The sequence below is a fragment of the Zootermopsis nevadensis genome, unplaced genomic scaffold, assembly GCF_977971745.1.
Source record: "Zootermopsis nevadensis isolate Lab colony 2312 unplaced genomic scaffold, Znev_1.0 Znev_ptg000007l, whole genome shotgun sequence".
Classification (NCBI taxonomy): Eukaryota; Metazoa; Arthropoda; class Insecta; order Blattodea; family Termopsidae; genus Zootermopsis; species Zootermopsis nevadensis.
The window spans coordinates 19,082,784-19,102,585 of record NW_028259139.1 but is presented as its reverse complement, the minus strand read 5'-3'; the positions used below and the strand labels follow the sequence as shown (position 1 = coordinate 19,102,585).

Sequence of the window (19,802 nt, the reverse complement as noted above, 5' to 3'; positions counted from 1 at the left end):
CAAAGGTGTCTCCGTTTACTCACAATATGAATTTGTTTACTCAAGTCTGTAATTTTCTTACGTTAAGTAATGGTACCAACCTTAACAACAAAACGTAACGTGTTCAGTAAAACCATCGGTGATGAACCAGTGTGTGTGATTACGAAAGATAAGGGAATTGCATGTTTATAACTACAACGTGTTAATATACAATTTATTAAAATTCGCGACACAACCGAAGCCTTGTTGCATGCAGTACACTGATTAATAAGTGTATTATAGAAATGTTAGCAGTCTAATAAAATTTCCTCACGCCTCTACGTCGACCCAGCCCCCTCGGGGCGTGTCGCTGACCACTTTACCCCAATTAGTACCAAGGTTGAGAATGAGTATTACCAAGTTGGAGGGACAGTGTGTGAAGTTGGGCTTGCCTTTACGGGCCTGGTTCAAGCAGAAACCTGTAAAGTGACGTAGACGAACTCCAAACCGACCCAGGAACATCGTACGACAACGATTCCTTCATTCGATACAGAGAAGCCCACAGACGCGGCCATAATGAAAACAAAAACAAATACATTATACAACGTGAAGGAAATTATGAAAATATCGTATTCAACCAAACAAGCGACCCGTGTAATTATTGTCGGCGTGATTTTATGATAATTAATCTTCGAGGTCAATAAAAGGCGAGGCGGTCAGCGATACGAATTGAGTGAATTGAAACAGACTTACAAGTGTTAAGAAGTGTTTTTTTTTGTTTCGAGACACCGGCCGTGATTGACTTCAATAGAAATCTCCGAATCAGCTTCCGTCGTCAGAGAAAAGAAACTATACGAAATTTGCCAGAGTGTAGTTGGTACAACGAGGAATATATTTTTGGCTACGCTGGCTCTATGACCCGTTAACGCCAAATACTCTCACTGGGTACGTATTGCGTGCGTGTCCCAGGAATCTACGAAACTTGTTCACGAATTAAAATTCCTGGCTACCCGTAACACTGCTTTTATGATAAAACAGTTCTTACAGATATTTTAAGTACTCTTAATTCTTATTAATGTCCTGTTTCGTATTATTTGTGATAGAAGTTTCGTAGAGAGTGTTGTCTTAGATAAATAAGACTTTGTTCTGACGCTGCTAGGAAGTAGGGGTCACGGTAGCCGTTCTCTCTCTCTCTCTCTCCACCGGGTGTTTCCTCGCCTCAGTATACCAAAATGTGCCGCGAACATAGTGATGAAAACACAAAAGAAGAAACATACGAATTACTGTGACATTATGAGAGAGTTTTAATTGTGTGGGCCTCTGAACGGCCAGAACCTTGAGACTTTTGGAAATATGTAACTGCCCATAATTGATTATTAGTCCTAAGAAACTTATTTTTACGGCGAGCCTGAGAATTTCAGTGCTGTACTTGTACAGGGTTTAAAATTCAGGAGTTAAAACATGCACAGGGAACTAAAAACCTCATTAAAAATGTCTTATAATTTTTCGAAGGGGGGGAGGGGTATGTTTGTGTTCATCAAGCCTTCCCCCGGTGCATTTGACAGTGGTTGTAGTTTAAAGAAATAAAGGTCTGTTTCCAGCTAAGTACCGGGTCTACAATTTATGAGGCTGCGGTCGTGCTTACATTGCGTTATCGGCCGCTGCTGTTGACGTAGGCGGGACTTGTACGCGTGAGTCACGGGCGAGTCAGTTTCGGTGCCGCTGGCAACAGCGAACTACGAATATTTCTCGTCGCTGATACATGTTATTACGTTAATTGTTCTTACCTTAAATCACAGAAGATGTTCAAAGTGACTTCCTTGTGCTTGCAGGCAACTTCACATCTCGTTAATCGAAATACTCGACGAAGCTGTTCTTGGGAAATTGCCGACATATTTTATGAACATCAATTGAAATAAAGAACGTGGTAGTTATTGATTATATATTTTTCTAACTTTATGGTATGGCCTACGAGTCGTCATTTTTCAAACACAACTAAGAGAACTATTGCCCCGAAAGAAAATACTACGCCAAGATATTTTTGCTGCCAAAGAACATAATATCAAAAGCGTTACGCAATGCTTTAAGAATCAGGAGTTTAGATTTTGCCTGAAAGCCTGTCGTCTGTTGTTCGTTCAGTGGTTGTGGAACGAATGCTTGTAGGATCGGTCGTCGCTCAGCGCGAAATCTTGCGCATGCGCGTATATCGAATTCCTAGCAGGGATTTTCTCCTGATCTGCTTAACCAGCTGGTTTTCGTAATGGTGAGGTGTAGTGTTTTCTTCGCGGTACGGACTGAATTCATAAATAATATTTAGACGATCTTCGGCTTCAAAGGGTTAACCCTTTGAAGCCGAAGCTCGTCTTCATAATATTTACGAATCCAGACCGTACCGCGAAGAAAACACTTCACCTCACCATTACGAAAATCAGCTGGTTAACCCTTTGAAGCCGAAGCTCGTATTCATAATATTTACGAATCCAGACCGTACCGCGAAGAAAACACTTCACTTAACCATTAGAAGTCAAATCAGGCGGTACCACATAAGATTTAACAAAAGAACATCCTGGTCGAAGCCTTAATGTGACATCGTCTCGAATTAAAGTTCGATGAAGTGACTCGTATGTAAGGATTTCTGTCTCGTATGATGCAGGTTTCTCTGTGCGTTTGTGGTTCTTTTCCCCAGACGAAATTCAATTGTTTTGTTACACAATTTCCTTATTTGATTTGATCTGTTCCCTTTAATAGGAATTCTGTTGCGCCCCGCTCAACGCGTATCACGTCCGAGCTCAAGTTGCTGCGCAGTTAACTTTGATTTAGAAATGGTGTGCAGAACGGTAAATCTATTTGTAGGAGATCTAGGGGATGCTTGAAAGATGATTTTGAGACCGGCACTGGCTTAAATCGCAAATTTCATTCTACAGAGAACACGAATTTGGCTTGAATATGATTTATTCAAAGTAAAATAATTTTTGTAACCGCGAGATGCAGTCGTACGTATTGTAACAATTTTGATGTTTTTTTTTTCGAAAATGGCAAATTCTGTCTCTCTGAAACTTATGTTAAAACATTTTTTTATTTTTGCGTTCGTTTCAGATCGGATGACACCGAGAAACATGAAGAGTCGAGTTCGGCGCGCGAACCCAAACAGATGACAAAGTATGGCGAGCTGACCATCGTAGGGTGAGTTACATTGAGTATCTGTTGTCTGTTTGTGTATTGGAGTTGAATATCGCAAAATAATAAAACTTAATCCATGCCCTTTTAATAAATCTCGAACAGCGACTCTGGAATTATCGTTCGCGAACCACTGGGCAGTGATTAGGGTTTGTCGGTTTTTAAAAACTTGTTTTTTGGATAAATTTGAAAAATTCGAAAACCGTTTTTTTTCTTCAAAAGTCGGTTTTTGTATAAACCCTAGCAGTGATGCCACCATTGATAGGCGAGTTCACCGGACAATGAGCAGTTTCTGTGTCTGTTTCAGGAAACATTTATCACATTTTTTATCTTTATAGAAGAATTTCTTTGAAAGTGTCTCTTCGTCTTGACCAATGAGGAAACGTCTGTGTGAGGGGTCGTTTATATAAAATTATTCTTTTCCACTGATTATCGTCAAAAAATAAACAGTGGATGAAGTAGACTGTGGTAGAGTAGTTGGTCGATGCCATGGCAGCGACACCAACAGCGATGCCATGGCGTCCAGCTGCCAGAAAGAGACGCCAGACAAGCTGCCAGCTTTCGACGCCAGTCGAGTGAACAGATGGATCGACATTATGTGATCACGAAATGAAGGGCTATTAGCACGGAGAAATGTCAACTTTTATCACTTTTGAGAAAATGAGATTTACCTTTATCAAAACTACATACCTGGAGTGAATTTCAATTCTGTAACAAAGAAATAAGTAAAAAAATTGTCCATACACACACTTTGCACGTCCATACTCATTATACATTATTGAATTTGAAATATTTCAGTTCTTGCAAATCACATGTAATATTACACGAACAAACTTTATTTAATAAAACATTATAAAAGCAGGTTTCTCCTTAATTCACATTATTTGTGATATATAGATAGATGCATAGATTACTAAACAAAAAAAAATTAAAAATGAAGTTGCCATATTGGAAAGCGGCCCCACAAATGAAGCCATAGAAACACTTCTTACCTAATTCTTTCTTTTCTACTGTAAATAAATCTCCTCCTCCAAATATTTCCACAAGTTCTTCCCAGTTTCTTTTTTTCAAGTCCCGGTTTGCGTATTCAATATCAGATGAATCCCATAGTCGGGGTTGAATTTCAATTATCAATCTTTCGGTGTCGAAATTATCCACGTTTGGAAGAAACAGAAATACACACAAGCACATTCACGCACGGACGTCAATGGACTGGCCTCAGACTGTCGTGTGATGTTGATTTGGGCTTGGCAGCGATGCCAGTAGCAATTGAACTTGGCATCTTGGTTGGCAGCGATGCCAAGTTGGAAGCGCTGCCAGACGGATGCCAGGTGCGATATGTGACTACTAAATTAATGCATTGAGTTTGGCCGAGATGCTGGCAGCTCCGCCATGGCCTCCCGTTGGCATCCTAGTGCGATATCGCCCTTAAGTGTTTAGATGGATGCCAGAAGTCTGTTTTCTTGAAGAATAAATTCTAAATTCATGATTTTCAAGGTGGTAGTTGTGAAATGTGTCCCTGACGCGTGGCCTATGAACCTTGACCTTGCTCATTGTGTAAATAGAGGTTGAACTTTGTGGTTGCTTCAGGTTCAGTCCTCATAGGATGGTTTAGGCTTGCGTTGTGGTCGCTGCCCATGGGTCATGTTTTTGTTGTGGGAATTCTTTAATTAAATATTAAGATGAACGTTTTGTTTATTTTTGTTATGTGGTGTAAACGTGGCTGAAAGATGCTCCATGAAAGTGAATTGCAAATCATTTTACTTAAAACAAACAGTTGGTACTCCTGAAGCAAATAAACGAGGCCTACTGTAAACGGAAGTTCAAAATCCACATTAATATGGAATTTACTTAGCGTCATTTACACTGTCAGATTAAATGTCACTAATATACAGGGTGATTCAAAGAACTTTCGAATAGGAATCCGTGTCCTCCGAAGTCATCCCGAGTCAGTCGAGGTCATTGAAGGTGGGGAAGTCTGAAAACGTACCGCTGAAATAATTGTACTTCCTACTTCTGAATCCGTGTCCGAATTTTGATGAAATTTTGTGTGCTAGAAGCTGATCCTTAATCACTAAATGTAATTTGAATTGTATTAACCAGTGCTTGAAAGACAAGCCGTGATTTTCAGTGTCATCCTTTCCTTAACAGTTTTACGTGACTCGCCTTCAATTTAATTTTGTTCACTTTGTCAATAATTAAAGCCTGTTACGAAGGTGGCACTGTTTCATAGTTCTTACTACGCATTAGGGGTCTATTTATATAGGAACGTGAAGATAACGACACGAGCACGACACGAGACCTTGGCGATTTTTTCAGAAAATATTATTCAACGTTTATATTGACTCCGAGCTCGTCCGTTCCACGGATGAGTCTCGCCCAACTTACGTCTCCAACGATATTTTTCCTGTGATGGAATTCGTCGTTAAAGCAAGCCTTTCGTTAATCTTGTATTTCTGTTGGTAGACTTGTGTCTTGTGTGTTGCAGATATAATGGCTTCCTGCCACCGGGCGACCGAGGTCGGAGGAGAAGCAAATTTGTGTTGTACAAGAGGTCATCGGCTAACGGAGTCAAGCGGTCACAGCACTATGTCGTCAAAACACCACATTCCTCCCAGGTAGGCGTAGCCCCTCAAGCTGTAGAAAAGTTCTGAAATTGATGCTCAAAGAAGAAGAAATCGTCCCTTGATGCTCAGCTGATAGGACCGATGGATAGTTTCTGAACAGCAGTAGGAAGAAGGCTGTTCAAATTTGACTTTGGAATATTTAAAAAATTCCGGATCCACGGTTATCCACAAAAATATTGTCTATAGAGTCCAGGGGTTTCCCCACCAAATATGCCGTAGTGCCTTAGGTTTAGAAAAGAATCGACCTACACCGTATAGCTTGTTATTTAATTTAAATTTCATGCACGCTGAGTCCTGTGATCGTATTTAGTAATTTTGTTTGCAAAACTATGTCCGAAATATCGGGTTTCCATTTTATGAGGCTGCGGTCGTGCTTGTATTGCGTGGTCGGCCGGCGTCCCGTTGATGCGGGCGGGAGTTGTGCGCGATCTTCCGGTGGGTGACCGGCGAATCAGTTTCGGTGCCGCTAGTAACAGCGAACTGCGAATATTTCTCGTCACTAATACATGTTATTACGTTAATTGTTCTTACCTTAAATCATAAAAGATGCTCAAAGTGACTTCCTTATGCTCGTAGGCAACTTCACATCTCGTTAACTTGTTTCGAAATACTCGGCGAAGCTCTTCTTGGGACTTCGTTTCTGTGGACGTAGTCTCACAAGGGTGTGAATACTTTTCTAGGAATCTCTTCACCAAGATTCTTTATGTCATAGTTTGGTGCATGATTGAACCTTCGTTTATTTATCGAAGTTTTATAAACGTTGTGTGAGAGGATGAATATAAATAAGGGAGCGTTTGTCGGCTACTTAAAGTCCTCGTGGATTCGCGGATTTACTGAGGAAAATTGTGAAACACATCGGGACGACAGGAATTGAACTCGAGATCACATTACACACATTAACACATTAACATTGTTCTAATTTAAGTCTGTCTGAAACGTCGGAGAGTATTTACCAGACTACTTGGTGCAACGTCCCACAAGACAGTCATTTTCATTCTCGTTGTCGCGAGAACCTCTTATCTAACAAAATGGGTTTGGTTTTAGTTTTCAGAAAATGAATTTCATTGCCTTGTTCCAAAATACTGTTATCTGGCGTGTATTACTCAAAATGAGTCAAATAAGCAAGAGTCGTTTGAAGGGAAACATAACCAGTTTGGTTAAGTATAAATAGTATTATATTTTTTAAAATTCATTTCATTTTACAATTAAAAGTGTAACTTAACGAGATATTTCTGAATTCTAGACACTGATGTCACTGGTTCGTTATTACTGCCCCCTAAAATCAATTTCGTATCTTAAGACAATCAGTTTAATTAATAAACTGTGTTGTTCTTGTCTCAATTGTTTCCCATTCATCACAAGTCCTCTGTGTCTGCGCAAACCTTGCATTCCTTTAGCATCGATCATATTTCGTATTCAGATGTAGTCTTTTTCAAACTCTCGAAACATGCAAAAGCCTGCTTTAAAACTTGGGTGGGTTTCCCTTATTTCACGCGAATTAAGATAATGTTTGACATTTGGAATTTACAAATTTAATTGGGCAGAATCGATCTTGAGAAGCTGATGACGACTCTTAATATATGTTTCATCATCATCTTCCTATCTTCGCACAGGTCATCTCTTCACATTTCTCTCTTCATGTCGTAAATTGTATCGAGTTCTTTGTTTCCAGGCAATCCTCGACGTGGAACAACACTCCATATCCTACACATTATCGAAAAACGAAGCTGTCATCGTCGAATACATGCCTGATGAAGAGAAGGACATGTTCCAGGTGAGATATGATCTTTCGCTGCGTCCACAGATTCACAGATCGCACGTGCACTTGACAAAATACTCTTGCCATGTTGTACTCATCGATGTTGTCTTCTGGTAGACGTTTCAGAGGTGCTTGCTGCATGTACCATCAGGGCTGAACACCATCATCACACCGTGAGTACGTCAGATCTCGACACGTCTCACGCCTGGATTTGTACTTTCTGTGATGGACTTCGCGTGTCATTGCCTCCCATCACTTATGATAACGCCACATCTCGCGTATTGACTAAAAACATGTTTGCAGATGCTCGTGTTTTGTGTTTTTGGTTGGACTGAGTTTAGTTTTCGAGCAGTGTTGTTCGTTGTCACCCATGGGATTAACTGTCTTGTACTATTATGTTAAGGAAAGCAGAGGCACTTTTAAGTTCATTAGACACTACTAAGGAAGTTGGTCTACACGTATACGTCTTGTCGCCAGATTGCAGGATACCGAGAACGAATAAATTTGGGCAGTGCTTGGTGCCATGCAGTCAAGGACTGTTTTGTCTTTCCAAATGCTGTCTAAACACAAAAATAAATGTAATCTTACGTATTTTGTGTGGGTGTCAAACTTTGCCTTTCACATTAAGAGAAAAGAACAACTGATTGGAGATCTCAGAAGACTGAAGAGAATATTTGGACCTAATTGGGATGAAGTGACTGTAGAAAAATACTTAATTAGGTGCTTCATAATTTATATTCTTCGCTAAATATTAGAATGGCCAATCGAGGATGATGAACTGGGTGTGGCGTGCGTCGCTTTCAAAGCCTGAAGGAATGAGGTCACTCAGAACAGCGAGACATGGATGGGAGGATAATATTAAAATGGATCTTTGGAAATAGTGTGAGAATGTGTGGGGAAAGATGTGCAGTTGTAGTGAAAATTTGAGCACGAGATTTAAATTCCTTTGAATTTGATGTTTTCTGAACACTGTCGACGTCAGATTGTGTTGTGCTGTTACACTTGTTATGAATGTTTACAGATTTCTGTCATCAACTTTGTGTTCGTTTCTGCAGATCGGCCGGTCGTCGGAGTCGCCCATCGACTTCGTGGTAATGGATACAATTGCGGGAGACAAGGTCGGCGAGAACAAGTTGTTGAGAAGCACGGTGTCTCGGTTTGCATGTCGCATCCTTTGTGACCGCTCCAACCCACGAGTAGCGCGGATCTATGGTGCGGGCTTCGACTCTTCGCGGAACATCTTCCTTGGGGTGAGTGGAAGTGCTTGGTGCAAAGAGAAAAAAGGAAATTTGATTTTACCAGACTTCAATGTCCCCATGCTCAATATACAATGCTATGGAATAGATAAGTTGAGAGACGTTGCGGTAAGATTCGAAGATAATATTAAAATGGATCTTGGTTGTATGTTGCGGAAACGTGACTACATGGATCTTGATTCTGAAGGTGGTCCAATAGCAGGTTTTGTGAGCACGGTGATGAACATTCGGGTTTCACAAAAAAACATTTCATATCATCTGCTCAAGGAAGAGAGAGAGGATGTAATGTGTACCTGTCGGTGTTCGTGCATTGGAAATGGCTGCAGAGAGCTGTATTACCGACTGAACTAACGAGTGTATGTAACCGTGAACTGTTATGTGCAGGAGAAGGCGACGAAATGGCAGGACAGTCGCGAGATCGACGGCCTGACGACTAACGGCGTCCTCATCCTGCACCCGGGGGGATCTTTCTGTGGTGGCGAGGTGAAACCCAGTCTGTGGCGAGAGGTGTCTGTCGGGGGCAGCTTGTTCTCCCTGCGGGACCCCCGATCCGCCCAGCAGAAAGGAGTGGTGGTGAGTGTGAATACCGCCAACGCGACTGTTTCGGTTATAGCGGGCTACCGGGTCTACAATTTATGAGGCTGCGGTCGTGCTTGCATTGTGTGGTCAGCCGGCACTCTGTTGATGTGGGCAGGAGTTGTGCGCGTTCTTCCGGTGGGTGACCGGCGAATCAGTCTCAGTGCCGCTAGTAACAGCGAACTACGAATATTTCTCGTCACTGATACATGTTGTTACGTTAATTGTTCTTACCTTAAATCACAAAAGATGTTCAAAGTGACTTACTTGGGCATATCGGAGCACACAGCTCGTACCTCACCTCTGCTTACTGCAGAAGTGGAGAAAGCACGGAGCTTTGCCTACATATATTACTTTGTGGTGTAATACTTAGGAACAGAACAGGAGAAACTTCGAGGTTCCCGAAGAAATCTAAAGATGGATTCTTTTAAGATCACAGTTTGCTTTTACGCTGCATCAGAAGACAGTAGGAACAGCTTTATGAAAGTTAGACCACGAAACAGGTTCGTATGTGTGTTTCAGCTTGATGACGAGACGAACGTTCTTCAGGACGGAACTCTCATTGATCTCTGCGGTGCGACGTTACTCTGGCGGTCACATGAAGGACTGGAGAAATCACCGGTGAGTAAGATGGAACCCGTGTGTTTGTTCGTAGGAGAGTCGACGTTTTGAAACGAAAGTTCGAAACTTAATGAATACGTACTTTGATTTTCCTCCTGTACGTCACTTCCAGAGGCTGTATTGCATCTGTGTTTCAAGATCTTGTTATTGTCCATTGAATGTTTGATCGTCATAATATTTGGTGATGGAAATTGGTTTTTAGAACTAAATAATCACAACATTTATGGATGTTTAGTGGTATTAAATTTTAACGGTTAATAAAGCGTAGTAATAACGAACAGTGTGAAGATTGACTGAGAAGATTTAAAAACTAAGCTACTCGTTTGTTGTAGACAAAGCATCACTTGGAGACTCTGGTAGGCGAGTTGAATGCCGGACGACCCCAGCGCCCTGTGGGACTAAACACGCTGGTGATTCCACGCAAGTTAACTCCGAGTGATGAAACGGGGAATGAAAGGCGGCCGTACCTGTACCTGAAGTGCGGTCATGTCCAGGGTCACCACGACTGGGGACAGGATAAAGGCTCGAAGGACAGGCGTTGTCCAGCGTGTTTAAAGGTACTGCAGTGTAAATCCAGTACTGAAAGATGAGCTGTGTAGAACAAAGTGGTCTTCTGGCCTGTGATTTATTTCTTAAAGAAAGAAATTCATTTCTGCAAATAATGAACGTCGCTTATTTATGAAAATACAGTTCACAGCTGTTACTTGCAGTTATTTTAAATATGATTCCACTGTTAAAATCAGCCATATTTTCCTTCTTCTGTACATTACAGCTTAACATATTATGCTTTAATTATTGTGGCTTTCTAAAAGTGACAATACTAAAAACTTAGGTGAATAAAAATGAGTAAGTATTTTTCATATCAATAAAGTTCTGATAAGACGAGTAGTCACATACGGACGTGAAGCCTGGACATTGACTAGCTTTGACGAGCAACAACTTAGAATATTAGAACGCAAAATATTACGGAAAATCTATGGTCCAGTACAGAATAGTGATGGCTCCTGGAGAATTAGGATGAATCATGAACTAGATTGTATCATACAGGGAGCAGATGTCGTGAGGCTGATGAAAAGCAAAAGGTTAGCCTCGCTTGGCCACGTTGCAAGAATGGAATGGAGACCGATGGGAAGAAGGATGAGAGGGAGTCACGGAAACGATGGATAGACGACGTGGAGGAGGATGTGAGGACGATGGGAGTGAGTGAATGGAGAAGGATTGTGAATGATAGGACAGAATGGAAAAAACTCGTCGAACAAGCTAAGACCCACATTGGGTTATAACGGTACAATAAGAATAAGAAGTATTTTTCATACTTTTGTTTAGTTGGCAGTTTCCTTTTTTCAAAGGTAAATTCTGAGTTCTCCTAAACATATGCTGCAATAGTTCCGCACAACCACAAAGCAATCCTCTGAAATTGATATGTCATCATTGAATAATCTGATTCAACCCATCACTTGTGGCATTTAAATGGCTGAAGTTAGGAAACTGGGAATTATTACCAGATACACAGTGCAGCATCAGTTTTCAGGGACCTGCCACTTCGTTAAATTGAATTGCTACCAACATAAATCCTCGGGTTTTGAAACTATTTGATTTCCCATAGAAAGCAACATTGCTTTCACCGCTCTGGCCAAACAGCTGTACCACGTCTCTGTTTTAATTTAAAAGTAGAAGTTTTCAAATGGTTAACACACTTTTAACTTGTGCTCATAACTGCGGAGGCTTTTCAATAAGATACAGGATAATTAAATTAAATTGCTTTGACGTTTAGGAAAATGGACCAAATGAGTAGTTGTAACGTGTAGACAGTTTCTATCTTCTGGACTTACGTGGTTTATTTTTTATATCTTATGCAGTAGGCTCTTTGTATTGTTTTCATTAGTCTAAAGATCGCTGTGCATGCATTTGTTCAAAGAATTTTTTTTTATTTTTTCCAGATGGGGCCCGTAGTAAAACTGTGCATGGGAATTGAACCGGCGTTTTACGTAGATGCCGGACCTCCGACATTTGCTTTCAGCCCTTGTGGCCACATGGCCACGGAGAAAACTGTGAAGTAAGTAGAATTCCTCTAGATTTTTAAGAACACATTGAAGTTTTAATTCATTAACTGATTATGTAACCATTAAAATTTCTCACCAGATATTGGGCCAATGTTGCGATTCCTCACAGCACCAACAGCTTTGACGCAGTATGTCCCTTCTGCGCCACGCTGTTGGTTGATTATCCGGGCTACGTCCGCCTTATCTTCCAGGATAATGTGGATTAAAAACCTACTTATGTTGCCGATTTGTTTGGTATTTGAACAGTTTTAATTTATTGCGTAATCTGGCGTCACCAGTCCAGAAGAAATTGCATTGGAATGAAAACTTTTACGTTGATTTGAAGGGGAAGCTAACATTATGGTGCCTTATTTTTGTTTTTATAAAAATATATACTGTATATAATTTCACAATTTAACTTTCGTGTAGAAAAGGAAATTAAAAGTGTTTAAGTTATTTATTACTTTTGAAAGATTTTCATTCAATCATGATTGAATTGATAAGACTGTTTAGATGTTAAGTAAGAAGAACAACAACATTAGGTAAACAAATTATAACCAAAATATAAACGTTTTTACAAAAGCAGTTGAGGGCAGTCTGCAGTGGGAATCAGGGATGAACGTACATCTCAGTTGTAGATGAGATGATCCCATACCAGGTGGATGTTTTGTGTTGGTGGTACGTTGTGGAGTACTTCGTATTTTTTCCCCAGTCTTCAAGGAAGGTGTAATCTCAGTTGGGTACTTTGGGAGTGCAAATTAACGATATATCGTTAAGCATCCGAAGACATTTTGTCGGTATGAAAATTCATCTACATACAGACCCAGAATCATAAAATCGGAAAAGCTTCAATTCCTAGGGTTTCCGGACGAGGGGTCCGGTACTTTATCTCTGTTAGGCACGGAACATTTTAGGTCTTAGACTTTGTTCGATCACGCATTCCTTCAGAAAGTACAATAAATTAATATATCAGTGACTGTGCCCCATATATACAGTGAAACCTCTATCCATCGTTCCCCGAACTATCGTTTTTTCCGGATGCATCGTCCGTTTTGTTCGGTCCCGGATACATCCCATATAAAATAATGTTACATTTTCCCGCTTCTATCGTTCCTCGAACTATCGTTCAAAAATCCTAGTCCCGGCCCACAATTTTCCCGCAATGATCGTTTCTGAGAAATTATAACGAAATTTACGCGATGTTTTTAGAATTTAAAATGCTGGGTTTTGAGATAAATGAATACCGAAAGACGCACAATGTTTTTGGAATACGCAGTAGCGGTAACCTGTTATGTCGCCCAGCCAGCACAGATTCTTTTGGAATGAGGGGTGATAGTTGGAGAGAATGGCGGTGCCCATTGTCAGAAATTTGATGAGTTTAATTAGGGTGCACTCATATTTCGTTCCAGCGATGCTAGATGGCATGTGCAGTGTGAATTTCTTCACAAATGCTTTTATTACAAGTACAAAGGAAAGGCTGGCGGCACTTTTCATTCTTCTGGTTCATCTCGTTTCCAGTGGTTCAGTGGTACAGTTACGTTTCGTTGAGTTCGGCAGTAATAGTACTTCCATTCTTCCTGTTATTGTCCGCGAAGGGGGCGGGAGCGAAGAGGAAGATGATGAATGCGAGCCCGAAGCTGTGCCGAGTTTTGCCGAAGCGCACGCTGCATTGGCGAAAGTGAAGTCGTTCTTTTATGCGCATAATATTAGTGAACTTGACGAGGAAAACATTTTGAACGTGGAAAGAGCTCTGTTTGGCCCAAAACGTAAAGTTTCGACAAACCAGTTGTCCATTAAAGACTTTTTTTGGTAAAAAGAAGTAACTTTGAAACAGAAACATTGTTTTTTTTTTAAAATTTTTAATGCTTTCATAGTTTTTATTTCCCACCCCCGCCAAAAACGATGCATCGAGGTTTCACTGTACATATATAGAAAGTAGAATTGGGGTCGGACAAAGTACAGACTCACGTCGGCACACCAAGACCAAGTATTTGATCTTTGCACTTCATTCCCAAGTGTGATTAAGGAATTAAAATTTTAGGTTTTTTGTTTAAAATTGTTTTTACTCCACTTCCTTGTTCTAATTGTTGGTCCACCTGTTTATTATGATTATTTTAATTACTATATTTTGTCTGGCACATCTCAAACTGTAAAGCTCGTGCTTTGCAGACACGTTCTTTCATTTGTGACATATTTTGGTGTTTTATTGCTACATTAAACACATTTATTTTTAAAGTACATCTAGAATTGAATTCTTAAATAAATACAAAGTGGCTTTCCTGATCAGTGAATTATGAAACCCAAAATTTGCTGGACAGCAGAAGATTAGGTTTGTACGTGCCAAAGTTGGGTTTGGTTCTTGTGAACTGTTGAGGGTAGTGTACGAGGTTTTGATTATAGTGAGTTTGTGTTTATGTCGAGACGTGGAGTTCTGTAATAAATGGTTTAGTTGTAATGAACTTTGTATTATATTATATTTTAATCCTATTTGTTATGTTGTCTGTGTAGTCTGGTATAAGGCGCGAAGCATCTTCTGGATTAAGAGAATTTGGTGCCACATGATTGTGGACACCGGGAAGAAAACGCAGCGTTTGATGCAATTAAGTAAGAGTCCTTATTGACAGACTTATATTAGGCCTATGTTTACTAAGACAAAAAATCCTGCTTTGTACTGAAACCAAAGGCTCAGAAAAGTTTACCACTGGTCTCTATCTTAACCAGTATTTGTTCATTATTTTATTAAGCTTAGCCCTCATTTAATCAACTAGTAAAATTACCCTCCAACTTTAGCGGTGGAGATGGAAGTTGTATGTTTCATCGAAACGTCAGTATATACTTAAAGGTCCACGCGGGCGTTACAGACCACGGGACCGAAATCAATGACAAAGTCTGTTTTATTTTTAAACAGCAGAGTGATTCATCGCACTCTGTGGTCCGCAAACCCCGGTGTAAGACGGGTACAATCTTCTGTACAGAACGCAATAAATGAACGGGTTCACATAAAGTAACGCATAAACCGCGAATTAGGCCTATTAATGTCTTCATTCTTACAGAGTAAAGGTTTCGGTGGCTTTGACTTAGCCGCAAAAAAAGATTTTTATTGCAGGTGATTCTGCATGCGCATTAATGCAATTTATTTATTTATTTAAAGTTTAGAAAAAAGTCAACTGAAAATAAAACAATTTTTTTTTTCATGCTGAAAACACATGAGCAATCTTCTTCAATTGCTTTTCTTGTTTCAAAAGCTGAAATAGTATTCTTATTCATTGAAAATAAAATATTGATTCTGAAAATTAATGAGTATTCTGTATTCAGCTCCGGTTTTAACACTCCACAACCACCCGGAATTGTTGAAACAAAAAAGTGAACAACATACGTATCAGGTTATAATAGGACGCGATATTTTTCAAAGCGGGGATAATGGAGCAAATTGGACACACACTTCATCTTTCTCATCGAACAAAGGAAATCGACGAGCTATGAATGAAATTTAATAATAATTTCCGCATATTCGTTTGTATGTTCTACGACCAACAGGAAAGTACACGCACTTTTCTCTACTGAATTGTTTTCCTGTTATTAATGACGTTTTTGGGATGAGAATGGAAACCCCCGAGAGAAAACGAGACAATGAAACAAAAATGTGTTGTCATCAGGGTAGAAAAACAAAACAAGCCGCAAAGCCGTCGAGAGATGCAAAAGGCATTTATCATTTTTCAATCTGATCTCTGGCTGTATGCATTGCATTCGAACACGGAGACCACGGAAAACTTTCGGTCGCAATAGAGACATTTACATGCTGTAACATCATAACACAACTTTACTCCAGAAAGTTTAATCGTGACGTCTGAACAAAAGATCCTAACGATGAAAGTTAAATGGCAGTGGTTATGTTAAAATTACAAGCCAATTTGTTCTGAAAACTTTTGTCTGGAATTCACAGCGACAAATGCCGAATGAGTGAATGATTTTTACTTTTTAAAGTCCCCTACATACGTAAGAAATTCCATACACGTGCCTTCGCAGTTCAGTTGCACCTGGTAATGTGTCATTATTATTATTATTTAGTGTTCTGTCTGACGACAGGTCCATATGAACAGGATCCTTCCATCCTTTTCTCGGACTGGGACCTGTTCATATACGTTCTTGGCAGATGATCCAGAAGTGGTTTGCCATTGCCTTCTTCTATGTGTGAATGGAGTAATTGTTGGGATGCCACGGAGGAAAACTCCGTGTTGCCTAGACCATGGCCTTGCCCAACACAAGTTATAAATTCGGGCACCGCCGGGAATCGAACCCGAGACCCCAGGATTACAAGTCCAGCGTTCTAACCGCTAGACCACCGTGGCTAATGTGTCATTATGAATACAAAATTTTTAATATCTAGTGAAATGCCTAAACCCAAAATAAAAAATGCATTTTTCAGAGTGTTATTGGATAATTTAATTCAGGATAGGAACAGATAAAAGTGTTTCCTAACTAAAGTCTATATAGGCCCACGAAACTTTTAAGATGTTACATAACCTGATTTTTATGAGAAAAGTTATGCCGATGCCGCCTTTTACAAGGATCCACAAATCGAAGAAAAGAATTTGCTAACAACGTCACATCACGTTTTATTTGTGGCATATCCGATGAAGAAGTGAAGGGAAAGGGAGGTAAAGTTGAAATTATTAAATTAAAATATAAAAGTTCAATTTTGGAGTTGGAACAACAGAATCCAATTTATCAGCTGAGGAAGTAAGAGTTGGCTGATACAGATTTAATTAAATGTTGGTTCCATACAGAGTATTTTTTTGTGTTTGTGGCTTATTATTTCAAAGGTGTGGTCAGAAAATCGTGCATCATTTAAATCAGTACAAATAAACCAAACTGCGGAACAAGAAACAAATGCAGAAATTCTATACCTTGCCCATGTGGTTTAGTCCACATTTGACATGAGTATCAGTGTACAAGTAACTTCGATTTATCCTATTTTCAAAACAACCTATAGTAAGCATAATTATTTGGCTTTGATACATAATTGTGGGGTTTCTTCAATTAATCAGTGTCGTTAAATAACTCCTCAATCAATTTACTTTATTTCTATCTTCAGTTTCACTGAGTTCAAGAGAAAAAGTTAACTGACTATTTCTTACCTGAGGGGCCTTTTTCTACAGAACTTACATTTTCAAGTACTAAAGTGTTGTAGCAACATTATCCTTTATTGTTCCATAATTTCTTTAAAGAACCATTTGCTTTGTGAGATTACTGAGAGCTGCTAATGAAGAAACAGAAAATTGCACTGCAATATAAAATAACTCAATGAGAACCAAATGATTGTCTGATATAAACTGGTTAAATTTCAAAATATAACTGAGATGCACTGGCCTTCCCTATATCTTCAAGACACCAAAGACATCATTCATGCAAACTCGGAAAATCGATTTCTGAATGTGAAATGATAACATTCATCATTCATTTTCAATTCAAGGAATCAGGCAGTTGCTGAAGACAACTTCTCCTTATATCTTAACATTAGTACCAACCGTAAAAAATACGGGTTTCAACTAACAGTTAAGGGTTGACGGTAAATCATTTATATATATATATATATATGTATTGTGAAATGCTTAGGGATAATTCATAAACATCGATAAAAACAACTATTATTTATCTTATGATAACACCATTCGAGATGAGAATATTGTAGTTGTCAACATGCCCTGGTCCTACGGTACCCTAACTTCCATAGTACTAAAGAAATTAAACTTTAGTTCCGAAAATAATAATATATTGGCGCGTATCAAAATAAAAGGAAATACTTAAGAGTATTATCTACCCCCTATAAATATTAATTTGCCAAGGGCTTTCAAAATTACTAATATAAAAGCTACGACACGCGTCACACACTTCAAATACAATTTCAAATGCAATTACCAGATCGCAGAATAACCCACTTGCGACACCCAATACTCTGTTTAGCAACATGGCACACCTGCCACAATATAAGGTATTGTGCTGCGCCCTATGAGCGATTTACAAGTAAACACAACCCAGTCGGTAAGAAGGTAAACTACTCTTCAGCCTTCACACTGCCACCTCTGTTTCTTGACCGCCATACACAACATACACCCGGAACAATTTTGGAACACTGATATTGTAGGTAATGTATTTGAGGAAAATGATCCATATTTGGGGAAAAATTACTATGTTTATAATAATTTTCACGTAACGACACTAATATCAACACTGATATGTTCTAACACAAGGTATTAACATTTTCCTGAAAGCAGTCAGAGATACAGGAAATGGTAAAGCCAATCTGCACGTAAGAAACAACCATCTTGTGCCACAAGAATTTCTTTTGCTAGGAAGTACGACCACACAAATGTAAGACCACTAAAAATAGTTATGACACACACACGTGTATATACAGTACTCTGAAGCTGTGAGGTACAGCATTAATTATTAGTTTTGTAGTTCAATTATGCTGTTAGTAGGTAAGACTATGTAATGTCAGATGACCAATGAAATGTTTTGAACTGATTGTGAGGTGGAAAATTATTCACCACACCTCACCTTAAGGACAGATCCGGTTCTCAAAATGTAGTGTAAATTTATAACATCAGACGAAGTCCAAAAGCCCAAGTGTCCAGATTATAGAATTGTTTGTTCTGTAGTTTATTTAATAATGTTGTGAGTAGCTCGGACTATACAGCATCAGTTTACAAGTAATTAAATTGAAAGTATATGGAAGGCATAATTTCAGGTACTATCCCAGCATTTACCTGGAAAGACTGAGGAAAACCAAACAAAACCTCATAGCCAGTCTCTGGGCCCTCCCACCAGGCCACATTAGAATGAGATAATCTCATGTGTAAGCACATTATTAATAAAGCTTTACCATAGATTATTATCTGCAGGACTGTTTTTGGCTTTGATCTTACATGAAAGAATCCAAAATCCAGCATATTTTATTATCTTTCAGTACAGTACAAAAGAGAACACCCTTTTTTACTTGTGGCTTGACATTTCATCAGTATTTTCACTAATCATGGCTGAGTGGTTAAAACTTAATTCACTTTTCTTGTGGGGAGGTTCAAATCTTGGCCCAGAGACTTGACTATGCTGAGATTTTTCATTATTTTCTTTAGTTTTTTGCAGTTGGGTGCCAGAATAATATCTTAATTAAGCCACAGCCACTTCCTTACAGTAAATCCAATTACATTTTTGTAACAGTACAAATAAGTAGGTAATTACATACACAGGGTCAATCCTAGTAGCTGTTGACCCACACCAGGTTCTTCCTTTTTACCGTATCGGCAATTTCATCGAAACGGCACATTCTTTTTCTAGTGTTCACACGTTTCGCTTTAGTTACCGTATTGCGACGCACTCGCTCCGAAGATGGACTTTAATACGTTTCTCCTTATGTACTGGTATCGTCGTCGTCATAGTATCGATAGGAGAGATAGGCCTCGTTGGGGATCCTATCACACACAGATGTGCCAACTTAGGAGAGATGAATTGAAATTTTTCAATTATTTTCGAATGTCGATGTCTACTTTTGATTACCTGTTAAGATCAGTGGAAGGTGATTTGACAAAACAAAACACAACTATGAGAAGAAGCAAGAAAAATTAGCCATATGCCATATACAAGTGCGCTCTACCGACTGGTCGGCAGCCTCGGGAAGCTTTCCTCTACGGAAGGAAAACCGAATTGTCTGAACGCACTCCATTACAATAAATGCGCTACTGGCGACCGATTCGCTTTTGTTACCGCATCGCCTCTTTCGGTTTCC

The 19,802-nt window shown here is 39.4% G+C and overlaps 1 protein-coding gene across 8 annotated transcripts in view; it reads left to right on the top strand.

Moving 5' to 3' along the window:
* LOC110829762 (protein pellino) overlaps nt 1-15,195 on the top strand; it is a 28,984-nt gene extending 13,789 nt beyond the window's left edge. For 4 of the 8 annotated variants that reach the window (XM_087344537.1, XM_022063842.2, XM_022063841.2 and 1 more), the window contains exons 2-10: nt 3,055-3,141; nt 5,624-5,753; nt 7,435-7,536; nt 8,577-8,771; nt 9,162-9,350; nt 9,876-9,974; nt 10,307-10,531; nt 11,915-12,030; nt 12,117-12,479. In XM_087344537.1, coding sequence (XP_087200663.1) covers nt 3,055-3,141; nt 5,624-5,753; nt 7,435-7,536; nt 8,577-8,771; nt 9,162-9,350; nt 9,876-9,974; nt 10,307-10,531; nt 11,915-12,030; nt 12,117-12,243 — 1,270 coding nt within the window. In that variant the 3' untranslated portion in view covers nt 12,244-12,479. Of the gene's footprint in view, nt 1-3,054; nt 3,142-5,623; nt 5,754-7,434; nt 7,537-8,576; nt 8,772-9,161; nt 9,351-9,875; nt 9,975-10,306; nt 10,532-11,021; nt 11,260-11,914; nt 12,031-12,116; nt 12,480-14,524 lie in introns of those variants that run through there. The other 4 variants (XR_015533998.1, XM_087344539.1, XM_087344540.1 and 1 more) reach the window with 4 other exon arrangements.
* Nucleotides 15,196-19,802: the final 4,607 nt, after the last annotated feature.